We start from the raw sequence: 20020 nt of genomic DNA, 5'->3' as shown, positions 1-20020 counted from the left end.
CGAGCCTCATATTGGGCTCAGGCTCGGACTCGTTTGACTAACGAGCCAAGCCCGAGCCGGGCTTTTACCGAGCCCGAGCAGCTCGGCTCATTAACAGCCCTAACCTCTAGTGCTCCGGGGTACCTCTGAGAAGACGCTGGCCAGAACAGAGAAAGAGGGCCACCTTCTGCGCTCCGGGGTACCTGCATAAAGCCTTGGTCGGAGATTCCAGCGAAGGTCCTCCGACGGCTAAGTTAGCCGGGCTTTTTTTTGGAGGAGAGCTTTTTGAATGCCTTTCATGGCTTCTTGTAGCTCAAAACAGCTTGTAATGGCTTATCAAAGCTTAAGAATGCTTGTAAAAGCTTACCGAGGGTCTTTTCCTATCTCCTTTTTATAGGGTGAGGATCACGGCCGTTACTTGAAATTTCGGACTGAGCTGTGATCAGCTAGCTAATTAGCTGGAGATGGCGTGTGTTGGCAGATGTGGCAGGAAATAGCCCTTGACAGGCGTGGCAAGGTATGGCCCTTGACAACAAGAATGGTTGAGGCAACAAGGCATGGTCCTTGGTTGGCACGTCAAGGAGTGGCTAGCAAGCAATGATTTGTAGAAGGGGGTTAGCCAGGCTGGGATGTTCGACCACATGAGCGGACGTGGGCGTGCGCGCAGGTACGACTGCGGGCGAGGTCGGGCAGGCTTGGAGACCACGGCATGTGCTTAGCAAGGTCGGCTCGTTCTTTGGTCGGCTGAGGTCGACTCGGCCTTCGGGAGATTTGAGGTCGGCCCGGTTCTTGGCGAGGCGTCGTTACTTGCGGTGGAGGGAGCCTCTTTGGCTCGCAGTCGACGCTGCAGGGCGCCCCGGAGCTCGGACCGGAACGTCATTATACCTGCGATTGAGGGAGCCTCTTCGGCCTGCTCGGCTCTGAGGTCTGCTCGGCCGAAATTGGGTGACTCTATGCCGGAGTATGACGATCCATTTTGCCTCCCATCACTCATCTTGGTATGAAAAGATCTAAATTGGCGTCCTTTCTAGCAACGGTCACAAAAACAATTGTTTTTGAACTAGTGTTTCTTAATATTTGTATACTAAACTTGTCTTGCTTATTGCGAAAAACGGCGTCTGTTTCTGCTTCTCCTTTTTATTTAGTGGGCTCTCATGCGACGAAAAATAGGATTTATCCAAAGAGAAGACTTTTTTTTATTTGTTTACTCAACTCGTAAAGGCAAACTTGTTTTGTGACTTCTTCCCATCGCCCCATCCAATTACAACCCCACTTCTTCACATGGTTCTAAATTTATCAACTAAGATTGCATGGGGTATTATCTCCCATTTTCAATTTTTAATTTTTCATTAAAACCAAAAAAATAAAACTTTTTTCACAGTTACTTGGATTGTAGTGGGAGGTGGTAGCAACCAAGGATGTGGTGGTGATCATACATAATTTTGTTTTTTTTTTAGTTTTTAAGTTTCCATACTTTCTAGAAATTTAAAAAATGATTAAAAGACTGAACATGAAAACTAGGTTAAGAACGCCAGTACCATCTTGATTTCTATATCTTTGAGAATGATAATTGAAAAACTAAAATACATGTTGCTGCCAAATAGGGCTTAAGCTATTTAGTACCCCCTATTAGTCTCTCTCTCTCTCTCTCTCTATCTCTATCTATCTATCTATATATATATATATATATATATATATATATATATATATATATATATATATATATATATATATATATATATATATATATATATATATATATAAAGTTTTGCATTCTGGTAGCAAAGATCCATGTGCTTACATTAAGGTGTGCAAGACTTGGATATGTATCGTTTCTAGTGAAGGCAAAAAAAAAATAAAATCTAAGTATATAAAGATTTTCTTTAATCCACCTGTTGACTTAAGCCATCAGCCCAGCTGGCAGAAAAGTGTATTCAAATGGTACAGCTTGATTCATACCTTAATGAACCACATGCCGGACCCGTTCCAAAGTATTTCCTGAAGGAGAAGTACTATTCTTTAATTTGCTGCATACTTTTTAAAAACGTCGCAGTGCCAGTGCAGTGAACCCTTCCCCTTCCCTGTAGGTAGCCTGCGCGTGGGTCGTGTGTCCGTACCTCAGGCGCGGTGGCTTCACCGGTTCCGCATGAGGTCGGCCTGACCTCGACCCAATCTCTTGGTATCGTAATTACTATGGAGCGATGCCACTTGCGCCCACCGTCCGGCTCTGTCCAGCCTTTACGTCGTTATCCTTTTAATGAGCTCAACTGCCCCGTCCGTAACGTTTCCTGCCGCCCAATCTTTCCACCAAACCATCTCCTGGGCCCGACTCTAGGAACAGCGCCGCAAACAAAAGAAAGAAAGCCAGAAGACACCTTTCTGACGGACCATCTCGACGGTGGCTCCTCCACCAATATAAGGCGGTCCCGAACTTGGCCCTCGCTATTGAACCAGGCTTTCTTCTTTCCTCGCCCCAGCGGCCAGAAAAACCTTCGGCGGAAACGAAGGGAAGGCAGTTCCGTAGTACCGTTTGTTTTGACTTGAGCTAGGTGATATCTCCCGAATTGTAATATAAAAGATCCACTTCCCCATTTGCCCTCGATCACAATTTCTTCTTTTCTTGACCTTCCTCCCTCTATTTTGTCTTCCCCCGCCTCGTCTTTCCCCTAAATCCAACCCCAAGTTCTTCGGTCGGCCGGCTTCGTATTCTTCCCCTCGCGGATGGGAGCAGCAGAGGAGGAAGCGATGGGGAAGCGAGAGAAGCGAGAGGAATTCAACGTCATAGGCACAGCACCAGAGATGGGAGAGGAGGAGGTGCGTATGGTGGAGGAGATACTGGGTTATAGATTTAGTAACAAAGATCTGGTGGAGGAGGCTTTGACTCACAGCTCCTTCTATTTGCCGTACAAACCGGCGAAGTCGTATGAGAGGCTGGAGTTCATGGGGGACGCTGTCCTCACCTGCATCGTGGCGAGGGAGGTGTTCTCCTCGTACCCAGATCTCTCCCCCGGCCCCCTCACCCGTCTCCGCGCCGCCAACGTCGACACCGAAAAGCTCGCCCGCGTCGCCGTGGAGCATGGCCTCCATCGCTATCTCCGCCACAAGGCCCCCCAGCTCCAAGCCCAGGTAAATATCTTTACTCATCACAGTTTAATTTTTGAATTAAATTTTGTGGAAGCCTTGATTTCTTTTTTTTTTGGCCTCCTTAGATTGAATTATATACCTCGCTTCCGTTAGGGCAAATTGGCAGCTGGATCTGGGGAATGGAGCTGCGTCTCCTGAGCTTTTTGGGTGATCTTTTTTTTTTTTTTTTGGCTTTCCATTACCGGAATGGTTCCTTGGAGCTCTACTGCTCTTCCTCCTGAGAGGGGATGAGGCGGGGGACGGACCTCGGATCACCAGAACCCCTGGAATTGGATTGGGTTTTATGACCCGGCCCGACGTCGGTTAGGTACCGACACGGGTTACTTGAATGGGGTGAGAGTTTAGGTTCCAGGAGACCTAACTGTGGGTTAGGTAGGTTAACGGGAGTTTTTGCTTCCTTCGCCTCCCGGTATTACGTGGCCACGGCGAGTTGGTGCGATTTACCGAGCCGTGCAAACCAATTCACCTGTTACTTTGACCTGCGCGCTTCTCGCATACTCCTGGTCAATCCAATTACATCAACCAAAGTTCTTTATATATTGTAAAATTAGGGCTGGGAATTTATGTTGTAGAGTATAATATTAACATGCCCTAAGAATGGATGCGCCTGATTGATGGATGGGACTGGGTTGTATCTTTCGCACGAAAAGATGATTAACCTTCCTCCGTGCGAAAACATCATTGAATCACCTGCCGAACAAATCCCAAAACGCTATCAAAGCGAGCAGTGTCGCATGAAGGAAGGTTAATCATTCATACGCTTCTTTCCCAGATGGGAGACCTTTTATAAAGGAGGACGGCGATGATTGAGAACTGGGATATCCTTTCTCACCCCTTCGAAGGAGGTTCGATTTTCCAAAAGTTCTATTATTTTATTTTTTATATGATTTTGATGATACTTTAGATTGTAGATTTCCCATGAATATAAAGATGTCTCTTATTAAAAAAATTTCTATATATTTTTTTCTTTTTTGAGAGTAAGTTCTTTCATAAGAAATGGATAAAAATATCAAATTTCGAGATGTGTTCAGGAGGAGAGAGAGCAGAATGTGCTCTCCAAAATAAAAAAATAATAATTTAGAGGCTTAATCTTTATCGGTCCATCATATTCGCTGGGAGTTGTCATTATATAAAAGTAGAGTAGCAGGATTGTGAGCTTTGTTGAGGAAATGTAGCCTCTTGGGGGTGCCTTTTCCAAATCAGATGACCGTGCATGCAAATATGGGATCAACGAGCGCTTTCAATAAATCGTGGTTTCGGTAACTCACGAGACGAACTTTATTAGTGTAACGCAAGAACATCTTTGGCACTGACCGAGGAAAAGACCTGGCCTGAAAGTTGGCTATCAGGCTGGCCTGTTCACGTCGTTATTCCTTGTAGCTAATCTATTTGCAGCTACGGAAGATGCTTGCTATGATGGAAAAGGATATTTCCTAATAATATGGTTTGTGGGTTCTTTCCTAATAATATCATAATGAAACATGTTTCATGCACCACAACTACTGTCTATTATTGTTTAGATGCCAAGTATTGAAGACCCCTATTGATCTGATGGCTTGTTAATGTATGTTATTTATTCTACAATAGAATATCATAATTTTTTTAAGAAAGATTGTAGCTATTGCAAGTGCCATTCTTTTCTGGTAGTTTCCGGAATGCCGCTAAGTCTTTCTTTGGTTGTTGACTTTTCTAGATTCAAGATTTTATGCAAGCCATGATGGAACATCCGATCCATTCCAACGGCCTTGTTGACCCACCTAAAGTCCTGGCGGACATTGTTGAATCCCTCCTTGGAGCCGTTTTTTTAGACACCAACAGCTCTTTGGAAACTGTTTGTGAGGTCTCTCTCTTTCTCCCCCTCTGCCTCTGTGTGTGTGTTTACCAAGTACCAACGCGAAATATGAATGTATGACTTGGAACAGATATTTAGGAGGCTAGCTGCGCCACTGATCAATCCAGAGACTTTAGGAAAACACCCAATGAGCGAGCTCTATGAACTCTGCCAAAAGCTAAAGATGGATGTGACCTTCTTGAAGGGCGTGTGGCCTGAAGATCCAAAGATTGAGGTCTTGGTTGATGGCAAATTGGTCGGGAGTGGGAATGGCCAGAAGAAGGAAATTGCTCAAAATCGTGCCGCGAAGGCTGCGTTGGACAGACTCAAAGAGACCTTAGGCGACTTGGACTCAACAACGCTCGACCATCCCGACTAAGATGTCTCCTTATCATCACCAGGATTAAGATGAGCTCGCATGACCTCTACGTTTGAATGTCCTCTTATCATGATACCAAGATTGAGATGATGTTGCCTGACCCCTACGTTTAAATGTATATAATTCTTGCTGGTTGGCTTCAAGATACGAGCAATGTGCTCCTTGAGCTTGTATCTCCATAGTGTAAAGTTCAACCAACAAAATGTTCTGTTTGGTAGGAGAAGAACTGCAATTTATAAAAATAAATGTTTGCATGTGTGCAGCTGACCAAAGTAGTGTTGGGGATGTGAATGTTACTCCAGAAACTATTCAGCTTCGTTACATCTTTATACCGAATCATGGTCAATGTATTCTCTAAATTATCTACAATTGTTTTGAAATTTGGAATTCTCTTAAGTTTTCTTTTCATGTTTTGTATGAGATTAGTTCTCATTTTGTTTATTGAAAGTCTTAAATTTGCAATCACGAGAAGCAAACTATAGGATGCATGATGTCTAAGGCCTTTTCCGGTTGACTTGAGTCTAGAGTTGAAATTTGCTAAGCCTTTGCTTTTTGCCTTGGCTTCGCTCGGACATTTGCATGAATGACATGCTTGAAGAGTTATGTTTTGACAAAATACAGTGCTTGTCTTAGCTTTGGCCTATCATCCTAGCGATTGTCATATGACCAAATTCGACATGAACACCACGGTAACAAAAGCCTCCTACTAACGTCACGCACCTATTTGGCTAGCACGACAAACTAATTCTATGTAGTCAAGAAATACTGTGCTGGAATTACTTTGCTAATTTGTCTAATTGGTCCGAGAAAGATTAGTCACGCAGAAACAGCACCAGTGGAAGGCAATCCGAATTTAGTAGAAAGGAATTGGAAGTTCAGCTAGGTTCCTTCTCTTGCTGTTCAAATGGAATCACGGCACAGGCAATGCACTTTGATTGTTCCTTCTAGTTAACAACGTTAGGGACCAGGCAACAAGGGGGAAAAGCTTTGCAATATTGCATTAAATTAATCACAGCAAGATATTCCATTTTGAATTGGAGATTGCTATAGCAATCACGCCCTTCTCAAGGAGAAGAGGCTTTTTGATGGTGCATCCCAAGTATCGAAATCCGCATAATTCTTGCATAATGGTGGGTCTCCACCCCTTTCTCTCAAAAAGAATAAGTTAGTGATAAAAACTTTTATATACTAGAATACAATGTTTTTTTTTTTTTTATACACCAGCAGCTCACACTAATCTCACGTGAGCGCTGCCTATTGAGTCGAGAGATAAAAAAACTCCACGCGGTGGAGGGATAGGTACAAAACGAGTTCAAAAAATTTCTCCAGAATGATGAGCAATAAAGGAGGTGACTTTATCGGCAGCTCTGTTTGACTTTCGGAATATATGCCCGGTATGGAAGACGTCACATTTTGTAGTAGCCGTCGGACGTTCTCTAAAAGTGGATGGTCGAAGACTTTCGACCCCTTCTATAAAATCCACTCAATCATTTTTACTGAGTCTCCTTTCAAAAAGATGCACCAGGCCTCCAAAACTCGCCTCAGGACACAATTACTTCTCCTTAAGCTGCGCGGGAGATGAGCCAAGTATAGCTTTAGGTTGCTCCAAGCTTAAGATAAGCTTCACCATGGATGAGACCAGTCATAAGCTTAAGAAAAGCTTCACCATAACCATTGGATGGACTAATCATAGACCTTTATCCCTAGAGAAAAAAAGTATCCACCCCTGCTTCAAAACTACAGGGTGCGCGTCCTGTTGCCCCAGATCTGTCGAGGCGGGGATTTTTGTGGCCTACCTGTCCTACCATATATGGTTGGACAGGAACACAGGTATTTTTGAGGGGAGGAGGGCGTCTCCGAGGATGGTGGTAGATCGGGCGGCGGTGCTTGCGAGGGAGGTTATCGGGGCGACTTCGGTAGTCACCTTTGGGCTGGTCAGGGATATCTGGGGTGCTCATCACGCTGTTTCAGCGCCACGGTTTGCCTTTGTCTCTTGGGCACCCCCACCCCTTGGCTATCTCAAGGTGAATTTTGATGGCAGCAGGTCGGTAGATGGTTTGTTTGGAGAGGCCGGATTTGTGATCAGGGACCATCTCGGCAGGATGATAGCAGCAAGAGGACGGCGCACGCCTGGTTCTACAGTGGTTGGAGCAGAGCTGCAGGCAGCTTGGGAGGGTATATCCTATGTGAGGCAGGTATTTGGGGCTGTGCGGGTGTACCTCGAGGGTGACTCTTCGGTGGTGGTTGATTGGATTCGGGGTGTGGATCGGTTTGGGGATGGCCATCCCCTCATCCGAGAGTCCCGTAGGATGGCTCAGATGATGGCTGACTTTCGGGCAGCACATGTGTTTAGGGAGGCGAACCGGGCAGCAGACTGGGTCGCCTCCTTTGTCGCTCGGCACTCAGGTGATTTTGTGTGGACGTCTGTTACAGACGTCCCCCCACAGTTGTACTTTTTACTTTCTTGTGATTTGGAGGGCTGTACTCACATTCGAACTATATGATATGAGTAGCCGTTTTCACAAAAAAAAAAAAAAAAAAAAAAAAAAAAAAAAGAAAAAAGAAAAAAAAAAAAACTTCGTCTTTGGAAGCCCCAGTAGCTGAAACGAGGGTTTTCTAACAGCATGGGAAAAGCGTCAAGATAGAGTGCAACGAGGGAAAAGCATCGACGAGTCCAAGACAAATGCAATCCCATCTCCAATACCTTACCAAAGCCCTTCCTTTACAAACCTGGAACCGCATGATTCGGGCCTCCACGCGAAATGGATCGTACCTGGAAACTCTCCATCTCTACTCCTCCATGGTGAGATCCGGCGTTCATGGCGATGCCTTCACCTTCCCCTTCGTCGCAAAAGCCTGCGCGAAGCTGCGCTCCACAAGAGAGGGCGGGAAGCTCCACGCCCATGCTCTTTTGATGGGCTTCCAGGGGAATCACTTCGTACAGACCTCACTAATGGATATGTACTCTAAATGCTATAATCTATCCGACGCACGCCAATTGTTTGATGAAATGCCCCGCAGAGGCTTGGTCGCCTGGAATTCCATGATCTCCGTCTACAGTCATGACTTTCAAATTAACAAGTCGTTTGAACTCTTGAACGAGCTGCGTGCGCTTGGTCTCAGGCCCACCTCTAGTACTTGTGTAAGCCTTGTATCGGGTTGTGCATGCCCTGTTGCAGCCATAATGTGTGGTCTTTCGGTCCACTGTTATGGGATTAAAGTTGGGTTTCATTCAGATTTACGGTTTTCTAATTCAATTTTGAGTATGTATGTCTGGTTTGGCCATGTTGATGATGCCCGTTCCTTGTTTGATTCTATGGAGGAAAAATCCATAGTCACTTGGACCGCAATGGCCGGTGGCTTTGTGAGGGTTGGAGATAGTATGAAGGTGTTTGATCTCTTCAACAAAATGCGTAGTGCAGATATCAATCCAGACTCTGCTGCATTCATTAATCTTATCTATGCTGGCATCCTTACGGGGAAATCATCGATAGCCCGTGCAATCCATTCTGTATTGATTAATAATGGATTTGATCAAAAGTTAGACATTGCCCCTTTATTAGTTACCTTATATTCAAAATGTGGAGAATTAACATCAGCTCGAAATGTTTTTGATTCTATGCGGGGTAAGGATGTCTTTTTGTGGACTTCCATGATCAGTGGGTATGTTCAAGGTGGGCATTCAAGTGAAGCATTGGTGCTATTTGAGAACTTGTTAAGTTCAAATACTAAACCAAACAAAGTTACCATTGCCACAGTACTTTCAGCTTGTGCTGATTCTGGATCACTTAGTTTTGGGGAAAAGATTGAAGAGTATGTAATGGAGAATGGGTTTCAATCAGATTTGCGAGTTCAGACTGCATTGATTTACATGTATTGCAAGTGTGGAAAAATAGAAAGAGCGAAAGATATTTTTGATGGGGTTTCTGCAAAGGATATTACTATGTGGAGCACCATGATAAAAGGTTATGCCTGCCACGGGAAAGGAAGAGAAGCTCTCACCCTCTTTGAGGAGATGCAAAGGAAAGAAGCTATTAAGCCGGATGCCATTCTTTTTACCGACGTCCTATTGGCATGTAGCCATTCTGGGTTAGTAGAGGAAGGATTGCAATGTTTCATTAGCATGCAGAAGGATTATGGTGTTGAGCCTAACATAGAGCATTATTTGTGCATAGTGGATCTTCTTGCTAGAGCAGGTCATTTCAGTTCTGCCTTTAGATTTATTAATAGTGTGCCCATTCAAGCAAGGAATCAGGTGTTGGCTCCCTTACTTAGTGCCTGCAGAACTCATCATGACAATCAGTTTGGAGAGTTGGTATCAGAACAACTGTTTAAACTGGAGCCTCAGAACACTGGCAATTATGTATTAATGTCTAATGTTTATGCTTCTTCAGGGAAGTGGAAGGAGGTTATAGGGCTTAGAAATTTAATAAACAGGAGAGGATTGATCAAGGAACCTGGATGGAGTAGGATTGAGTTAAATAGCTGAATGTATCGATTGTTTACACAATTGCTTTATTTATATGAGCACCTTACTCTAACATTCTCCTCTTTCTAATATCATAAACCGAACTTCATCAACAGTCAAAAGTGAGCAATTAAAGATCTTGAAGCATCATGATTTGATTATGAACCAGTATGTCCTGTGGATTGTTTTCTTTTTTCTCAAGAAGAAGAGGGTTTACAAGATTTCTGAAGTCATTGCACATAATGGTTATTTGACTAGAAGTTGAAGTGCAAGCTTCTCCATCATTAAATGGTTGAAAACAAAATAAAGAAATATGTGATGAGTTTTAGAACCACTTCAAGTTCTCAAACTTTATCCAGAAAGCATGTCTTCCATCAAGTCTTCCCACAAATTCTACTTTCTGGTATTCATATTTCCTCCCTTGTTTCTTAATCTTTTTTTCCTTTTCCTGAATTTGAGTGGCAGTTGATCCTTATTTGTCTTCTCAAATTGACATGAAGGTAATATGAAGCATTGTTCGATCCAAGGTAGAGGATCCAATGTATGCCCTTCTGTCATGTGCCTTTGCATATCTTGAGTACATGACATGCAAATACCATGGTGATTTTGCTTTGATACAAATTGTGGCTGTGATGTCAATATGGTTGACAGATATGAAATGATTGCACATGATTTTACTCCATGTTGTTCCATTACCAAAACTACTGAAGATTTTAAATAAGAAGTTTTTTGTTTCATAGCTATGGATACACTTCCAGTTGTTCTGTCCTTATATTTGTATATACCGTTGATTATAAACTTGTTGTGTCATTTTACACACACAAATAAAAGAACAAATTAAAAAAAAAATCTTATGTCATTTCTGTGACAGGGGGTTTAATCAATGGTTTGTGGTTTATTTGTGGAATCTAAAGAAAAGAGAAAAATGTGATAGAAGATTACTATCAAGGAGAACATGTCACAATCTCAAAGCAAAACCTAATATTTCTCTGAAATTTGTAGAGAAGTATGAATTGTTCTATGTACACACTTGATTCAATGAGTTTTCTGACTTGGACTCACATAGAGTTGCATGTTTCACAAAACATAATTTACTCCTGCAAATGTGATGTTTTTGATATAGAAAGCTTTTGGCAAGAAGTATATCTATGAAATGTTTGTCAGGTTTCCTCATCTTTTACACACGCACACAGACACAGAGAGAGAGAGAGAGAGAGAGAGAGAGAGAGAGAGAGAGAGATCTATGTACTTCTTCTAATAAAAATCTGTAGTGGATAGTTTGGATTTTTTTCTATGAAAAATTGTAGTCAAACTGTTAATTCAAAGTCAAATATCCTTATCTATATCAAGAGCCAGCATACTGATTCAATCTTCAGACCATGGAAATCCTCCACCGTAGTGCACTATAAGTGCTTCAGTCGAAGAATAAAGACAAGGTTGAGCTTTGCATTTGAAAGATAATCTAAGATGATATAGGAATTTTTTATAAAATAATAATATACAGTCAAATTATCATAGTCATACTGCTTTGGTGCAAAGTTTCTTCCTGCACACGATGCTATACTTCCATCTCTATCATTACCAACTTAAGATGATGAATTGTCAAATGTTTCACACCTGAACATGACAAGCTTGAGTTCACTTGTGTCAGAAAGTCTGTGGATTTGTGAAGGCTGGCTATATAGATACCAGTTAAACCTCCATCTCTCAAGTCCTACAAAATAGTTCGGAAGAGATGGCCTGCACTAGACTCCCTGTGGTAATGCTTCTCCTACTCACTGGTATTGATCCCTCCTCCCATATCTTGGTTACTTATATTCTGATGTACATGAACTGACTCTGAGCCAAGAAATTATAACAGTTTATTTCTTTTCATTGTTGTTTTTTGATGCTAAAAGGCACAGTCTTGTTTGGGGAGCTGCAAAGCAGCATTGGAGCTGTGCTCTGCCCTCAATATTGCCTTGATGTTGACTATATGACCTGCACATCTTCTGGCAACAAGAAGCTGCCTTCAAAGTGCAACTGCTGCCTTGCTCCCAAGGGCTGCACCCTTCACCTCTCTGATGGGACTGAATTGCACTGCTCGTGAGATGGCCTTTACTAGCTTATGCATGACACCAGTTCAACTTTTTTATGTAAGGGATGAACTACAGATCTTATGCTATGATCATCGTTCAATACACACCAGTTTAGGGGTGTAGAAATGTTTCTTTGTTATGTACCCCTTGTGGCCTTATATAAAGCTTTCCTTTTCTTCTTCCTTTTCTAAATTTTTCCTAGGAAAGCTCCTGGGCATAATATTGCCATCAAAATCATTGATTTATCAACAGTTTGTCAGGTGGGCTTAGTGTTATCTCTAAGTCAGGACAAGTGAAACTTGATTAACTTAAACTTAAGCTTGGTCCGGTTCGAACAAGGAACCTCTTCCCAGTGCAATCAGTGAACCCCAGGGTGCAGATCAGCCTCTGGTTGGCCACTTTGTTCAATTTAGGAAACGTAAGTGAAGTGCTCTATGGATGCTTATCTGTCTACTATTACTATATTATAACTGTATACGTTTTACATGTGAATTATTACTGAGCGAGCTTTTACTTAAGAAACTGAAAGGTTTACACATCTTAGCAGAACATGCTAATATATTGAAGCCAATAATGGAGACAAACAAGGCTGCCGCAAATCTCCTTTCTGGTTCTAATCCAATTCCAATGCCCAAATTCTAAACTGAGTCATCAGTAGATGGCTAGGTCTGGTAATCATAGAGTTGACACCTCAACTTCGGTTTTCAGACTGCCTAATCGGATATTCACAACGATCAGACTCGAGGTACGCCGGCTCCTGGCTGCAATTAATCTACCAAAATGGTCTCCGATCTTGCTCCTCTTTCTGCGAATCAAATGAGTCGTCAAGCAACAATCTTATCCTCGCTCTCTGATTTCCTTTACGGAACGGTTTAGATTGATCCAAGCTAGTTCATCCGATCGCCGCTGGACAAGAGCGCGGGACTTAGTATAAAAAGACGAAAGCCTTCCATCCATCCGTCAATAAAACAGCGGACGGTGGATAGGGGTTTCTTTTCCCACGCCTCCGTCCGCAAATCCGTCGTGCTAACGACCACATAGTTTCAGAATAAGGAGTGTCGGTTGTTGCCCCGCGAAACAGCATACCGATTTCTCTCCGCGAGAGTAAAAGTGCTCCCTCCTTTCTCTCGATTTCCCCCCTCGAAGGCCACCGAGAGCTCCGACGATCAAATCACTCATCGTGCGCCGCCAATCCGATCCGAATCCGGTGATCAATCATGGTATGTAGTAATCCTTTTGCCTGATTTTAGATGAAAACTAGGGACTTTGTAAACGTTTGAGCGTTAGAACCCTAATCTTGTGGGAACGATTAGCTCTAGGGTTTCCATCAATCTAATTAGAATTTTTCGGTTTCTTGGAGAGATTTATTTTTTAATCAAAGTTTTCTCGAGAATCTTTGCTGATTTGATGTATGTCCCTGCAGTCCTTTGATTTATTCTGTTTTCTCTGACGAATCATTCGTTGTTTCTTGATGGCTATTGGTTCTTTGACTTCCTATAAAGAGTGGTATTATTTCGTTTCTTTTGGAAGGTTTTTGATAATATGATGTTCATGCTATAACGCCTTCTTATCGTGTTCCTAATCAAACACCGGGTTCAAAAGTTTTCCTCTGAGTTCCTAGATACTATTTACATAGGCGAACAAATTGAAAAGGGAGAGAGAATCGTGAGTGATTTAAAGTGCTAATTGTTTTGATCGTTTGATTTTTTTTTTTCAAATAAAGAAATTGATTCAGAATCTATAACAGTTTTTTCCAATTTTGTATTCCTGAAGTATAAATTGTTTTGTAGCTACTTGTCATTGGTTGCATGATCTACTTGAATATCGTGAGCTTTTTCTTTTTTCGTGTAATATACCCTAACTTATATTTCTTTTCTGTTATCCAGTCTTCTCTCGCAGCTGCCAGAGCAGATAATTTTTACTATCCACCAGAATGGACCCCCAAACAGGTATGTTCGTCATTATAAATTTGATAGCTTTCCTCTATTTATTTATTTATTTATCTTTACCGGAATATTGGTTATTAAACATTTTTTTCCCCTCGTCACTTCCAGGGTTCGTTGAACAAGTTTCATGGCCAACATGCCCTGAGGGAGAGAGCAAGAAAGATAGACCAGGGCATTCTAATTATACGGTAAGATATTTTGAAGTCGCAAAAGGGAAAAAAATCTCAAGCATCATGTCTGACTGGTGCTTCTTTTGTGAGCTAATGCGATGGTTGAACTCTTCCTGGTGATGTTCAAGTTTGGGTAATTGTATTTTGGTGAAGGGTCAAGGGTCAATAGTACTGCCTCTCATGTATAGATAAAAACAGAACTGTCATTCTTAAGGTAATCAGTGCAAACTTAAGGATTCCACCATGTTGGATCTAAACCGGCTTAAAACTACCGTTTTAATGGATGAAGATTGTTAGGTCTGTAGGGTGTTGAAGTTTGCTGTGTAATTTTGTATATGAAAATGGAAAAAATCAAATAATGATGTTAGTATTTCTTTGATTTTTATAGATTCGAGAGAAATGAAGTTATCGAACGGGAAGAGTAGGGGATGCTCCATGCAATAAAATTTCCTATGGTAATTGTTATATATTGATGCAGTGAATGACTGAGAGATGACTAAAGTCAAAAAAAGACAAACGGTATTTTTTTTGCACTAAAGAGGAATGATATTTGAGGACTAGAAGCAATATGTATGTAAAGCCTTAGACCTGACTCTGTAAGGGATTTATAGGATTTCGAGGTGTCAAATTTCAAGCTTGGAGAGCTAAATAATCTTGGGGAACTGAAAATAAGGTTCAGAGCAGCAAATCAGCTGACTCACAGTAAGGTTAGGTTTATCCAAACCATGATAGGGAAGTTATTTAGATATTAAGCACATTATTACATCCTCTAGTTAAAGGACCTAATTATTTTTCAAATTTAAGAGCTCTAGATATACTGAGGACAAATCATCAAGGCATATTTTCTCGGATAGAAAGGAGTGCCAAAGAGAGCATAATTAAGAATTGCAAGGGAAAAAGACAAATACAATGGAGTAATCGAAGAGTATAGGACGCATAAAGATGGAAAAGACCTGAAAATCACAGATGTAGTTACGAGTAATGTAAAAGATGGGAAGAAAGATGCAAGATAAAAAGAAAAAAGGAAGTTTAGAGATGAAATGTTAACAATCAGAAGCTAGCTGAAACTCACTCTTGCTTAGCCTTCTGTGCCTTGCAGAGAAAGGTTGATTTGAATATTCGTGTGCTCAAATCCAACACCACCAACTGAAAAGGGAGCAGCAAGAGTGGAAGAGGAATGAATATTAGGGCATTTAACCTCTGATCTCAATTAAACAACCAAAAATGTGCTTCATATACAGCCCTAAATAACTTTAGTTGATTTAAGCCCCTCATTACTAGCAAGACGCTCCAAGATATAAAGGAAAAAGGGTGCTAGATGCTGGAACGATATGGGAAAGGAATGATAGTGGAAGAGAGAGGCCTTGAGTAAGAGATCCAAGACAAGTAAGAGAGGCATGGAAGGGGCACACATTTGTGGAGAAAATGAAACATGACAGTTGGTGTTCAGACCTTAGTTGCCACATCAGCACACTTAAGTTATTCCCACGTGGCAGCCCTTAGTTTTTTGTTTTTTTTTAATACCTATACAAATCCGCATACATACATAGACCACACGAAATACACATGAATACTCATATTCAATTGATCACGACATGGGTTGCCTGGATGTCTTGAAGCCTGTGTATCACCCAAGCGTCCAGGTGACAACTTGTAACAACAATTAAGCGAAGGGGGTTTGAAGAAGTTCTATTTTGTGTTTTCATTAGGGCTGGGGACATGATTTGGAGACATTACATTTTGGAGAACAGGAGATTAAGAAACCCTGAATGCAGTAAAATCAGTTTAGCTGACTTTTGTTCATAGCATAAGGCTTGTTTACATCAATGATCCTGTTTCTGATATATAGTTTTGTCTTCTTTCTGTATCTTGGATTTTCTTTATATTCATTTACACCCTTTTCATGGTCACGTTGACTGATACCGTGGACTTCTATGTGTTTTGCTAGGATATATACATATTATACACACACACACACACACACACTAATGCTTCTTTGCGATTGGTCAATTGGTTATTCTTAGCTGTGAAGTTGATTAGTGCATATTATAGAAATTGGTGATTGTATGATTCTTCTATCCATGAAAACGGCATTTTCTGAAAAAATGAAAAATGAGCATTTTCAATGATATGTATTGATGTATATATTATATTTAAAATAAAGGTATCAATTATTAAAGTTTTACTTTCTCAAATGAGGTATTGGTGTTAAAAGATGCGATTTTCGCATGTAACTGAGTTTACCTGTCTGCCCTTGTCTGTTTTAGAATTTAAGTAGGATAAACTTCTGTGTCATGATTGTTTTTTCTTTTTAATGAACAAAGGCAAACAGATTAATGAAGATGCAAGTTCAATTGGTCTTGAGCACTTTGACCTGGTTTGACATAGTTAAACTTTAATATTTGACTGCTTTATGTGCACCAGTTTTAATAGTTTCTACATCTTCTAAGCCCATATCCATCTGTTCAACTATAATCTTTTATTTTTTAGATTTGAGATGCCATTCAACGTCTGGTGCGGTGGATGCAATTCAATGATTGCCAAGGGTGTAAGGTTCAATGCTGAGAAAAAGCAAGTGGGAAACTATTATTCAACAAAGGTACCTTGCCGAACTACTTTAAGATATCAATCAATCATCCAAATATGCTGAGTTCCAAAACAAGATAACTTACCTTGTCTCGTTGTTGTACTTGGTTATGTCAAATTGAGACCTTATCAAGTGTTGATCATTTTTTACAATCAAAGATTATTTAATTAGATTGTTTTTAGTGTATGTAACAAAATAAAATAATTCAATTTATACAACATCACGTTATTCATCCCTTATTGAAAAACACACAACAATTATATTTACACTAATATATTTATGCCATACTGAAATACTGTTATTTACAAGTTCTGTAAAAGTCAGGTGCTCCAATCTTGATTTAGTTTCAGGGTGTGACTCAAGGATTTAATCAGTGCCAGGCATTTTACCTGGTACAATTCATTCAAGTTGGCTCACCATTTTCAAGTCCAGCAGCTTGGCCCACTTGTTCATATCTTCAATTATAGTCTTATAGGAAACTAAGAATGGAAAATCAGAGTACCATGACTTGATAAACTTTAAAACAATGCAATTTGAATATCGTACTAATAGTTGGCAATGTTATTCATATTATTGTTTTTAATTTGTTCTTGGAGTTTGGCACTCTTATCCTTTGCCTACATGATTGACCTGCTGTTTGATCTGCATATTCTTAAGGCATTCTGCAGATGGCAATAGATAGAATGGTTTTGGTTTTCATAATTATGAGATCGAGAAATTTAGTTAACCTAGACATGATAAAAATTGTTCATTTTTTTGGGATAGCTTGGATAGCTGTTACATTGGTCTGGGAAATCACGCTTTCACTGTTTGATGATATATGCATCTTTTCTTTACTTGGATATGCAGCTTTTAGCATGCATGGAAGTTGTTCTCTCATTGTACTGATATGGGTATATCATCTCTTTTTTTTCCGTCAGTTTAGTACTCCTCCTTTTATGAGGAAGTTTTTTTTTTCTTTTTGTGTCAAGGGCAGCTAACTATAATTAGAATTCATCTAAGATTAATATGTAACATAGAGGAATGGGAGGAGAACCACTAGGAATCTGCTTAGGGCTGGCATTGGTTAAAAATTTTAAATAGATGCTGAGCGTCTTCAGGTTTTCCTCCAATCTGCACCATCTGCATTGTAATTCACTAATTACCAAGTAGCATGTGATTATGTTTTTCTGAAAAGCAAGTCATGAGTATTGAGGGTATTGGAAACCTTTTTCACCTTATTTCACATGTTTTTCAAATTTTATTTTGTTCTTTAAATGGTGATTTGGTGTGGTAATCGTTGGTTTGTATATTCTTGTTTGAACTCTCCTAGATTTGTAATGTGGTATCTATGTTTGTATCAGATATGGAGCTTTACCATGAAATCAGCATGCTGTAGGCATGAAATAGTCATTCAGACAGATCCAAAAAACTGTGAATATGTCATCATTGGTGGGGCCCAGCGCAAGACTGAGGACTTTGACATTGAGGATGCAGAGACATTTGCTCTTCCAGCAGATGAAGGTCTGCAACCCTTTTTTTTAAAAAAAAAAGTATAAGCTGTTCCTACTCTTTCTCTGTTGCAGGTTTTTTCCCTGTTTTTTTGTTTTTTAAATTTATCTTGGTTATGTTTCTCACGAAAAAAATATGTTGCAGAAAGAGGCAAGCTTGCAGATCCCTTCTACCGTCTTGAGCATCAGGAAGAAGATCTGCGGAAGAAGAAAGAAGCTGAGCCATTGCTAGTCTGCCTTCAGAGAGTCTCAGACAGCAAGCACTCTGATGACTATAACCTTAACAGAGCTCTCCGTGCTCGTCTCAGAGTGAGTTATCTGATTAATTTATTACCAAATTTCTTTTCTATTATATTAGCATTTAGCATTCTGCTTTTGGATTCTTATTTCTATAATTTATTCTTGACCATTTTAGAGTCAGAAGAGAAAGGTTGCTGAAGAGGAGGAACATGCAAGAGAGCTTGGCCTTGGAATACGACTTCTTCCCCCATCCAAAGAAGATGCAGCAGATGCAGCTGCTGTAAAATTCTCTTCAAAGTTTGATAGAAATAGGAGGGAAAAGCGGGCAGCAATTAAGGCTTCCTCCATTTTTCCAGAGTCATCAAGCTCTGTATCAGGAAATAAACGCGTGGGACTGGAGTTGAAAAGGAGGAGAATAAAAGCAGCTACTGCATCTGCTTTATTGTCAGGTAGGTTCAAGCCATCATCATGGCAGCTGAGCCAAAGATCTGTGAGTGGACAGAATGGAATATCAGTGGCTTCAATATGCAAATAGTTATATGCATGTAATTCCAGTTTCAAGCAGAGCTGCATGATAAGAAGTAAGGTTGGAGATCAGTGGCTCTGATCTGCACAATCGTCCTACAATCATCTTGAGGAATTTGATACAATTTCAAGCAGAGCTGCATGGTCAGTAAGTAGAGCTGGAGTTGGAAGGGGTGGCATGAACGCTGAAATACTGGATGATCGGTTCTGGCAATTCCCAGTTATTTGCAAGGACGATTCGTTCTGGCATAAATGCTGAAATACTGTATTGCTTACAGTTTGTAGCCATGAATCCTCTTCAATACATTTGTGTTCCTTTGGTAAGGACTACTGTAACATTGTATATTTGTATGCATATGGTGAGGAAGGTGACATTGATCTGGAGTTTCATTTATTCTCATTTTTTGCACACAATTGCTGCCAAGAGTCTCCGCATGCTGAAGACTGCATAGTTTAGTACAACAGTCATTAGTAGGGAGGCAAGATGATGTATGCCAATTGTGGTTGAGGAAGCGATACCCTAGATTTTATTTGCTTTTGTATAGAAATTACATGTTAGGTTGGCGCTCTCTGGTTCTGATTAATTGGTTATTGAAAGCCTTCTTCCTTGGGGAACCAAAGCTGCAGCACTCCAAAGGTGTCAATTGAATTCAATGTGGTTTTGTACGGATGTTGTCAACAAGTATTGTAGGGTCCAAAGATGTCATAAGCGATGTCTCCAAACATGATGGGTGAAACTAAACTCCACAGGTTGAGCTCATTTTGCTTGCAATACCAGCCAAATTATGGCGTAAAAATATAAAGCAAAAATATGCCGTGTCCTGTTCCTACCGCAGCACCTTGCCTCTCTCACAAGGCTGAATCGCTCTAAATTCAGCTGTCTCAAGTCGATCTTTACATGCACGAGTCAATCCTCTCTCTTCTTCTTCTTCTTCTTGTATTTAAGGACCATCCCTCATGATTGTATTTAAAGGAAGGGTAACGAGAAGCATCAGCACTGATAAGATTCGACAGCTGAGATTATAAAAATATCTCGCCGATCGAAATCACTGTCATCATTGCCTAACTTACTTGCAAACCAGTCCGCAGGCTGATTATCTTAAATATGTGAGTACGACACTGCGGACAGCTGAGTCGATGTTGTTTTTGTTGTTCTAGTCATATTCAATTATGGCAACTCCAT

At 40.8% G+C, this 20020-nt stretch overlaps 4 protein-coding genes across 4 annotated transcripts; all 4 read left to right on the top strand.

Moving 5' to 3' along the window:
- The first annotated feature begins 1877 nt into the window (after window positions 1–1877).
- Window positions 1878–5605, top strand: LOC103704342 (ribonuclease 3-like protein 3). Its single transcript, XM_008787591.4, has 3 exons — window positions 1878–3105; window positions 4817–4963; window positions 5046–5605. The coding sequence occupies exons 1-3, from the start codon at window positions 2701–2703 to the stop codon at window positions 5331–5333; spliced, it is 840 nt and encodes a 279-aa protein (XP_008785813.1). The 5' UTR covers window positions 1878–2700; the 3' UTR covers window positions 5334–5605.
- Window positions 5606–7904: 2299 nt separating this feature from the next.
- On the top strand, window positions 7905–10452 carry LOC103704409 (pentatricopeptide repeat-containing protein DOT4, chloroplastic-like). Its single transcript, XM_008787677.4, has 2 exons — window positions 7905–10204; window positions 10302–10452. The coding sequence occupies exon 1, from the start codon at window positions 8017–8019 to the stop codon at window positions 9820–9822; it is 1806 nt and encodes a 601-aa protein (XP_008785899.2). The 5' UTR covers window positions 7905–8016; the 3' UTR covers window positions 9823–10204; window positions 10302–10452.
- Window positions 10453–10474: 22 nt separating this feature from the next.
- On the top strand, window positions 10475–12071 carry LOC120111587 (proteinase inhibitor PSI-1.2). Its single transcript, XM_039128991.1, has 2 exons — window positions 10475–11582; window positions 11700–12071. Exons 1-2 carry the CDS (start codon window positions 11537–11539, stop codon window positions 11888–11890), a joined length of 237 nt encoding a protein of 78 aa, XP_038984919.1. The 5' UTR covers window positions 10475–11536; the 3' UTR covers window positions 11891–12071.
- Window positions 12072–12947: 876 nt separating this feature from the next.
- Window positions 12948–19231, top strand: LOC103704343 (coiled-coil domain-containing protein 130-like). The gene is made up of 7 exons (XM_008787593.4): window positions 12948–13099; window positions 13766–13828; window positions 13934–14013; window positions 16486–16594; window positions 17926–18085; window positions 18218–18381; window positions 18488–19231. The coding sequence occupies exons 1-7, from the start codon at window positions 13097–13099 to the stop codon at window positions 18845–18847; spliced, it is 939 nt and encodes a 312-aa protein (XP_008785815.2). The 5' UTR covers window positions 12948–13096; the 3' UTR covers window positions 18848–19231.
- The last annotated feature ends 789 nt before the right edge of the window (window positions 19232–20020 follow it).

The sequence above is a fragment of the Phoenix dactylifera genome, chromosome 8, assembly GCF_009389715.1.
Source record: "Phoenix dactylifera cultivar Barhee BC4 chromosome 8, palm_55x_up_171113_PBpolish2nd_filt_p, whole genome shotgun sequence".
Lineage (NCBI taxonomy): Eukaryota > Viridiplantae > Streptophyta > Magnoliopsida > Arecales > Arecaceae > Phoenix > Phoenix dactylifera.
Note: the sequence above shows the minus strand (reverse complement) of the source record. Positions and strands in the feature narration are given on the sequence as shown.